At 34.1% G+C, this 9,060-nt stretch overlaps 1 protein-coding gene across 1 annotated transcript in view; it reads right to left on the bottom strand.

Annotated features, from left to right (window-relative positions):
- Positions 1-2,722, bottom strand: part of oplah (5-oxoprolinase, ATP-hydrolysing) — a 53,657-nt gene extending 50,935 nt beyond the window's left edge. The window contains exons 1-3 of the mRNA XM_016468655.1: positions 2,638-2,722; positions 1,590-1,779; positions 1,232-1,423 (exon numbers count right to left, since the gene is read on the bottom strand). Of these exons, the coding sequence (XP_016324141.1) occupies positions 1,232-1,423; positions 1,590-1,760 (363 nt within the window). The 5' untranslated portion in view covers positions 1,761-1,779; positions 2,638-2,722. The remainder of the gene's footprint in view (positions 1-1,231; positions 1,424-1,589; positions 1,780-2,637) is intronic.
- Positions 2,723-9,060: the final 6,338 nt, after the last annotated feature.

Genomic DNA, 9,060 nt, shown 5'->3' with positions numbered 1-9,060 from the left:
TAATCATGCTGTCTAATCAGCATCTTGATATGCCACACCTGTGAGGTGGATGGATTATCTCGGCAAAGGAGAAGTGGCTCACTAACACAGATTTAGACAGATTTGTGAACAATATTTGAGAGAAATAGGCCTTTTGTGTACATAGAAAAAGTCTTAGATCTTTGAGTTCAGCTCATGAAAAATGGGGGCAAAAACAAAAGTGTTGCGTTTATAATTTTGTTCAGTGTATTTTTAAATTGTTGTTTTGTAATTGATTTTTTATTTGAAAAGCAGGACAAAACAGTAAAAAACACATTTTGGCAATTTAATTAATGCAATGGTGAAAACAAAATGGCAAAATAGGTCTACATGGGGGAAAAACGAGAAAAACCGTGTTCGGTATTCGGCCCAGTGTTTCATTTTGTTCAGCTTCGGCCAAGAATTTTCATTTCAGTGCATCCCTACTTGGATTACAGTCATTTTGTGACCTTGATAGTTAACAAGTGTTACAGCAGTTATTCGTGTTTTTTTAAGTGTCTTCTTCTAGTCAGTTTTCTGCCAGTTTCGTTTTCTTCACGTGATAAAGGTTCATTGACGACGATATTTAGTCATAATTTTCGTTGACGAAAGCAACACTACTCTCTTGGCAGAGCAACAGTTTGAAGGACAGCTTACCGGTATACTCTAATGGCCAAGTCTGTGCTCAGATAGTTGTGTAACGTTGTGGACCATCACTATAAGTATGCTGCTAAATTACTAATTCTAACCAGTAGTGGTGTTTCATTTTTAACGTAATTTGTGTCTGTTTATGTAAAAATCTTTGAAGACTGTTTTTGTTTACTTCTGTCAATTGAAAATCTCTTACTTTAGAAGCCCTTGGATGCTTTACCTGCCCAAGCAAGTAGCAGTTGAGTGGTCTCTGTGAAGAGTATTACATTGGTTGGACCTACTGAACAAAAAAATGCTGTTTTACTGAATAAGGTGGTGGCTGGATAGTGAGTAGCATAGGAACATACAACTCTTATTATCTCTGCCATATCTGACAGAAATAGTTAAAGTAGTATGTCGTTTTGAATTCAGCCAGTTTTTTTGTAACACTGGAATGCAACTGAATGAACAGAGACCTCTCATTTGTGAAGAAAATGAATGAGAATCTGATCACCAACTGATCTCCAAATGGTTCAGAATGAATCTTTTTAGTGAACAGAATTGAAAGTTGCTGGGATGAGTCTACATCATCAGCATTACTCACCAGATCAAACAGGGCAGGTCGTGCTTGAGTGCCAATATGTAACAAGTCCCGAAATCCGTGTGTCACCAGCAATGCTGTTCTCTCGCCCTGTCGCTCCAGTAAGGCATTAGTCGCCACTGTGGTGCCCATCCGAATCCAGCCAATCTGAGAAGTGTCCAAGGGCTGATCTCGAGCAAAGCTTTGCCCCGTCTCCTGTTTAATTCATAAACCCAACAAACAGACTTTCATGCGATACTTGGGCAGACTTCTGTTCATTACATTCTTATCTTCTATCATTCCCAGATCAAATCCATAACCACAAACTTAACTCTTCCCAATAAGCATCTAAGTCCAAATATATTCATGTCTTCCTCCTCACCTCCTCCAGTACTCGGCGGATGCCCTCAGTAGGAGCGTCTCTGTAGTTCTGGGGGTCATGTGACAGCAGTTTTAGGACTCTCTCCCTACCATCGGGCAAACGGGCGAACACATCTGTGAAGGTTCCTCCCCGATCAATCGCAAAATCAAACTTCCCGTTAGTTTCAGCCATGCTGGGAAACAGACTGTCGCTGCAATGGGCATTCACAAAGGTTTTTTTTTTTTTAAAGACGACTCACCAAGCTCACCAAGGCTATTTTGTGGAAACCGTGATACATCAAAACAACAGCATTTATTTGAAATATAAAACATTATAAATGTCCTCTTTACTGTCACTTTTTTAATCAATTTAATGAGTCCATGCTAAATAAAAGTATTATTATTATTTAGTTGATTTTACTTACCCCAAAACTTTTAAATGGTAGGATGAAAATCTGTCTTCAATTACTAATTCTCATGTCATTCCAAATATGCATGATTTTCTTTCTTTTGTGAAAGCAGACATCTTGAAAAATGTCTCAGTGTTTTTTTTAACCATACAATGAAATTGAACGAGGTCCAATACTGTTTGGAACCCAACTGTCTTTCATTTTCTGGACAGAAACATTCTTCAAAATACATTCTTTTGTGTTCCACAGAAGAAAGCAAGCGTTTTATTGGAGTTTTTTTTTTTGAAGTGATGATAATAAACATTAATCCAAAGCAAATGCTTTAAAGGGTAAGTAACGTTAAGTGAGAGAGATTCTTCCATCTCAAAATGAAAGAAGTAAATGTATATATGTTTGGAACGATCATTTCCAGTTAGAACGTACTTGAAAATAATTAATCAATAGGTATGCTGCAGACGTGGAACGAATCTATTATACATTTTTAAAAAGCGTGTGAAAAAAATAAAGGGCAGCAACAATCCCTTAAACCTTAACTGGGTTAAAGATCACTGACTGACTACATAATACATGTTGCAAAGTTTCTGTCATTATAAGCATTGCATGCACGCACGCATGAACCTGTTACACAATTACAACATTAGTATGTCCTGTTGTACTTACACTTGAGACGCAGTGAAACAAGAAATTAACAGACACCTCTTCTATTGTCGCACTGTTTACAACTACCGTGGTGAAGCGTCACTTGCACTTCACCAATCCGAAGCAACTTGCAAGTGAAGTTCAGCACCACCTCTGCTACACCGCCCAAGCCTTCTGAGATATCACGTGACTAAGCCCGCTCCACAGGGGGCACGTCACACGCGTGATTGCGTAAAAACCCGAATCCTTCGTTGAGCCTCCTTAAAGGGATAGTTCACCCCTTACAAACATTGCAAACCATCAACTGTTAACCATTAAAACTATTACATAATGTTTTCCATTGTGTTTAGTTAGTCGCCAGACATGTTTTAGGGTTTCATGTCCATTAAAACATTTAAAGGGGTCATATGATGCTGCTAAAAAGCACATTATTTTGTTAGAACGAGCCGTTTTAGGTAGGTGTGACTAACTCTGAACTTTTATAAAGAATATCTCTTTGGATTTGAGACTTTAGTCTTTGCAACTTTACAGATCTTCTTTATGCACCAAGAGCTTGTAACACTCCAAAGAGAAAGGAAAAATTGAAATCGCATCATATGACCCCTTTAAAAAAGATGTGAAAAGACCAGAGCTTGAAATAAGTACAGTAATTTAAAACATTTTCATGCGTCTTACAGTAGAGCACATACATTTAATAAATGAATGCACACTGGTGCTGGTAAAATAAATAAATAAATATACAAAGAAAGAAAGAAAGAAATCGTAATACCATGTGAAACCATTAGTATGGCATGCCGTTCAGGAAATGTGTATTGTGTGAATATAGATTAGTTCACTGGTTGAATGTATGGTTTAATGACAAACACACTCGTTTATAATACATTGGTATAACCAGACATATACTGGTTTAGATACATCGGTCTGATCACATGCACATGGGATTGCTCCTGTATAAGTTGGTTTGCTCAAGTAAACATTGGGCTCCTCAAATATGCAATGGTAGGTTTCCTCAACTATATATTGGTTGAGATAAATCGATTTACACTGCTTTCTTCAAGTATACATTGGTTTGTATATACAGTATATTGTTTTCTTCAAGTATATTATGGTTTAGATACATTGGTTGGCTCTGGTATACATTGGTTTGTTCAACTGTATATTGGTTTAGATACATTGGTTTACTCAAGCTTATATTGTTTTTTTCAATTATATATTGGCTTAGATACTTCGGTTTCCTCAACTATGTATTGGTTAGTATATATTGGTTTGTTCAAGTATATATTGGTTTAGATACATTGGTTTTCTCAACTATGTATTGGTTAGTATATATTGGTTTGTTCAAGTATATGTTGGTTTAGATACATTGGTTGGCTCAGGTATAAATTGGTTTGTTCAACTGTATATTGGTTTAGATACATTGGTTTTCTCAACTATGTATTGGTTAGTATATATTGGTTTATTCAAGTATATATTGGTTTAGATACATCGGTTTTCTCAACTATGTATTGGTCGGTATATATTGGCTTGTTCAAGTATATATTGGTTTAGATACATCGGTTTTCTCAACTATGTATTGGTCGGTATATATTGGCTTGTTCAAGTATATATTGGTTTAGATACATCGGTTTTCTCAACTATGTATTGGTTAGTATATATTGGTTTATTCAAGTATATACCGGTTTGTATGTATTGTTTTCGTCAAATACATTGGTTGGCTCAAGTATATATTGGTTTGTTCAACTATGTATTGATTTAAATACATCGGTTTCCTCAAGTATATATTGGTTTGAACTTTGTTTTCTTCAATTATATATTGGTTTAGATACATCGGTTTGTTCAAGTTTGTTCATTTATACATTGGTTTGTCGAAACATGTTGTTGGTTCAAATATGTATTGGTAAGGACACATTGGTTTGCTGATGATTGTATGGGATTGTGTCACAATTGTTTTCTACATGTCAAAATATTATTTTATTACTTTAAACAAGGAGTACTGTATAACTAAAAGAGTGTATAAAGTGCATATAATTTGCTGAAGCATTTAAATTAATGTACACTCCTTTAAATATTGATTCATGCATTGCAAATTGCATCTCCTATATTGATTTCTTTGTTACTCATATGAAATTGTGGGGGTATTTCATAGACTGATTTAGTCGTACACAGTAATAAATTAACAACATGTAGACACGAGAAGAAGTAGATGTTTAATAAAATCATTTTTGATCAGACCTTTTGATTTTGATTATAATTAAAACATCTGCATATTTTGACAGTTTCTTTGTAAAAAAAAAAAATGCACATACCAGTGATGGTTTTGTTCATTCATGACAAAAAAAAAATGATAATGAAATTACGACAATTAAATTATATCTGTAAAAATTTTTTTTTTGAGGATATTTTCTGACTATTTCAGATGAGTTTCTTCCTATATGAGCATTGTAGATGGGGAGGAGGGGGAAGATTGCACAACCGTATAGGCCTACTGGAATAATTTGAGCAAACAGTTATGGTGTCACGTTAATGTTCAGTCTGTTTCATTATCATGGACTTTAGTCTGTTATTTTCAGTCACCTGTGTTCCTTTGTTCAGTTTCCCACAACTTATTACTATTATGGAGATTCATTTATCATCACGTGTTTGTCATTATTTCCCTCATTTGCTTTGTATTTAAGTTACTCTTTTTCATTCAGTTGCTGTCTGGTATTGTTTGTGTGTAGACACTCTGTTACGTTGCCTTCTTGCATTTGGATTACCTTAGTTTGTTTTATTAAATAACTTTTTTAAAAATTATATTTTGAAGCAATTGAATAAATTATAAATCTTAAGCTAGTCCTAGACTAAAATGCATGTTTGAGCTGTTTTAACTGAAAGCAACTTGCACTGACATATCTTACAATATCTCACTGCCATTGTTTTGTCTCAAGATTCACACCAGTAATGTTTTTTTTTCCTAAGGTACATTTATAAAAGCTATTTAAATGTCCTAATTGAACTAAGAACTAATCCTGTCTTAATCTAAGCCCTGTCTGTGAAACCGGGCCCTTATGTCATACCAGGCCTGCAGGCAACAAGAAGCTAAATGGTTTAAGTGGAGATGTTGCATATCAGTTTTATAAAAAGCAGCATTATGCCAAAGATAAACGTAAAATTGTACGGCCAGGTACTGTATTTAGATACCTTGGAATTATGGATAAATGCAAGGTTAACTTTTGGGATAAATGTTCAAGAGCAATTACATAAAAAAAAAAAAATGGATAAATGTGTTAAGATGTTTGGCAGATGTTGAGTTGGGTACCAGTGAATTGTCTTTGAAACAAATATATAATACAATAACTAAATCAGTTCTGTGCTGTTAGATTTTTTTTTCTTTAGTTCGATTACTGCTGGTAGATGGGTGAAATACCAATAAATATTAATGAGCTTAACCTGGAAATGGCCTTTTTGAATCAACTTAAAAGGACATTCTAAGTTCAACAAGCAAATGTTGGAGCAGTATTTCCATACTTTTCAAAATATTTATGAAGTAGACATCCTATTCAGAAGTATTTTGGGCAGTAATGTTACAATTTTGTTTGAATTCAATCTCTAAAATGCATATAAAAAACATACAGAAAGAATGAGAGCGCATCACAAATGAAGAATTTATCAGTCACTAAATATGCAAATTACAGTCTGAAAGCTTTCAAATGCTATATAGTTTGTCAAGATTATTTTAGGTTTAGACTAAGAAATAGTTTTAAATGTATAATGGCAAGTGTCCCACAAGTGTCAGAGAGGGGCAGTCTTAAAAATAGTGGTTAAAAATATTTGTATAAATCATAAATACAGATATTTATTCTTTGTAATGTGTGAAAAGTATTGATATTAAAAGTGAATTGTTTTGTAACTGATTGTATGTTTTCTTTTTTTTTCCATAGTGTGATTTTTGGGGAATTGTATTGAATCCAATTAGAGTCTGACCCAGACCATAATAAGTGTAACCAGAAATCGTACAGTGCACAATGGTTAAAAAGTAATAGCGGACAGTGTCACTGTATTTACATTTGAGTTAATAGCAATTTTGATAGCCTTCGAGTGGCTAAAGGAAATTTTACCTGTACAACTGACTTATTTTCAGCATTAATAAGCATCTTTAGTGGAGAATCACATCAAGAAAATGCGTAATATTAGTTTTTTTTTACTCTACCGAGGCTTAATTTTTCAAAAGTTGCCAGCCAGCATCAGCATTTTTGATCATTTTCACAACTCTCAGGCCCCCAGAATATATTTTTTTGGCTGAATATCTGAACATACAATATATCAAAATAAAGAACAGGGCCTCGGGATGGTGAAGAAACCAATATATACTAACCAAAACATAGTTGAGGAGACCGATGTATCTAAACCAATATATACTTGAAGAAAACAATATATACTAACCAATACATAGTTGTGAAAACCGATGTATCTAAACCAATATATACTTGAATAAACCAATATATTCTAACCAATACATAGCTGAGGAGACCGATGTATCTAAAGCAATATATACTTGAATAAACCAATATATTCTAACCAATACATAGTTGAGGAGACCGATGTATCTAAACCAATATATACTTGAAGAAAACAATATATACTAACCAATACATAGCTGAGGAAACCGATGTATCTAAGCCAATATACAGTTGAACAAACCAATGTATACCTGAGCCAACCAATGTATCTAAACCATAATATACTTGAAGAAAACAATATATACTAACCAATACATAGCTGAGGAAACCGATGTATCTAAGCCAATATACAGTTGAACAAACCAATGTATACCTGAGCCAACCAATGTATCTAAACCATAATATACTTGAAGAAAACAATATATACTAACCAATACATAGTTGAGGAAACCGATGTATCTAAGCCAATATACAGTTGAACAAACCAATGTATACCTGAGCCAACCAATGTATCTAAACCATAATATACTTGAAGAAAACAATATATATACAAACCAATGCATACTTGAAGAAAGCAGTGTATACTTGAGGAAACAGATTTATCTCAACCAATACATAGCTGAGGAAACCATTGCATATTTGAGGAGCCCAATGTTTACTTGAACAAACCAACTTATACAAGAGCAAACCCATGTGCATGCGATCAGACCGATGTATCTAAACCAATATATGTCTGGTTATACCAATGTATTATAAACGAATGCGTTTGTCATTAAACCATACATTCAACCAGTGAACCAATCCATATTCACACAATACACATGTATTATTTCCTGAACGGCTTGCCATAGCTTACCATACATTAGGTTTCTGTCTATAGTCTATATAAACATAGGGCTTTACATTCGCTTTGTACTTCTTGTATTTTCAGACATAGTTACTTAATTTAATTAGCTTTTATTAGGTGCACCAAAAATTATTTGCATTTGTATTTCCAATTAATTTCTTATGGCGGTAATTTTAAGACCATTTTGGGAAAATGCTATCAATGGGTGACACCACACAGTTAATATGGCCATTTACTGACACTTTTGAAGAGCACATTTGGACAAACATATAACTATATACCATAGGCTCACTGACTTTCTATCCTTAATGCCCTTCAAACTTGTATCTGGTATGGCTTGCAGAAAAAAGTTTCTTTGCCATTTCAAGTTTATTTCTTAACACTGACATAGACCGTCTTTCAGCCAATCAGCTGCAAAGAATCTTGTTGTCATGACAACAAATTAGAGCTTGCTGCTGCCCTTTGTTGTCTTCTTCACAGTAGAAATGACCAAACGGTTGTTAATCGTACTATGGTGTCACAGAGCACTCGTCTGTCTCTAGAACTCAGAACTGATGGTAATCTCGCATTGGACACTGCAGAGATAAGTGAGGTCTCCTAAAGCAGATAAGAGAGAAAAGAGAAAGCATACAGAAACAAACTGACAACTACTTCAAAACACGTGATTGTCCAAGTACTCAAATTATTGATGTTACTATATCCTTAATACACTCTTGTTTACTGTTTTCTTCTGTTTAAACAACAAACTGCAACTTTTGAATAAAGGTGAAAAGATGCCTGAATCTTTCTTGAGAAAAATAGGTTGTTAGTATAAAACTATGTGGTGGGGTAATTTCTAAATCACACGAGGTCCCCAGATAATACTAATCCCGTGCGAATAGGGCTTTAACACTATATATTTTTTTTCGTATTAAAACAACAAACTGCAAAATCTGAATGAAGGTGGAAAGAGGTCTGAATCTTGAGATGATTTTCAATTTCAGGTAAGAAAAAGTACCTATTTTTAAGTTGTTAATAGAACTCATAATTAACTATATTGTTTGTGTGTGTGTGTGTGTGTGTGTGTGTGTATATTTGTACTGAGAAAAAAAATCTAAATGAAGGTGGAAAGCAGCCTGAATCTTTCTTGGAAGGATTTTCAATTTCAGGTAAGAAAAA

The sequence above is a fragment of the Sinocyclocheilus anshuiensis genome, unplaced genomic scaffold (genome assembly GCF_001515605.1).
Source record: "Sinocyclocheilus anshuiensis isolate Anshui unplaced genomic scaffold, SAMN03320099.WGS_v1.1 scaffold890, whole genome shotgun sequence".
Taxonomy (NCBI): domain Eukaryota; kingdom Metazoa; phylum Chordata; class Actinopteri; order Cypriniformes; family Cyprinidae; genus Sinocyclocheilus; species Sinocyclocheilus anshuiensis.
This window is presented reverse-complemented; position numbering and strand designations above follow the sequence as displayed.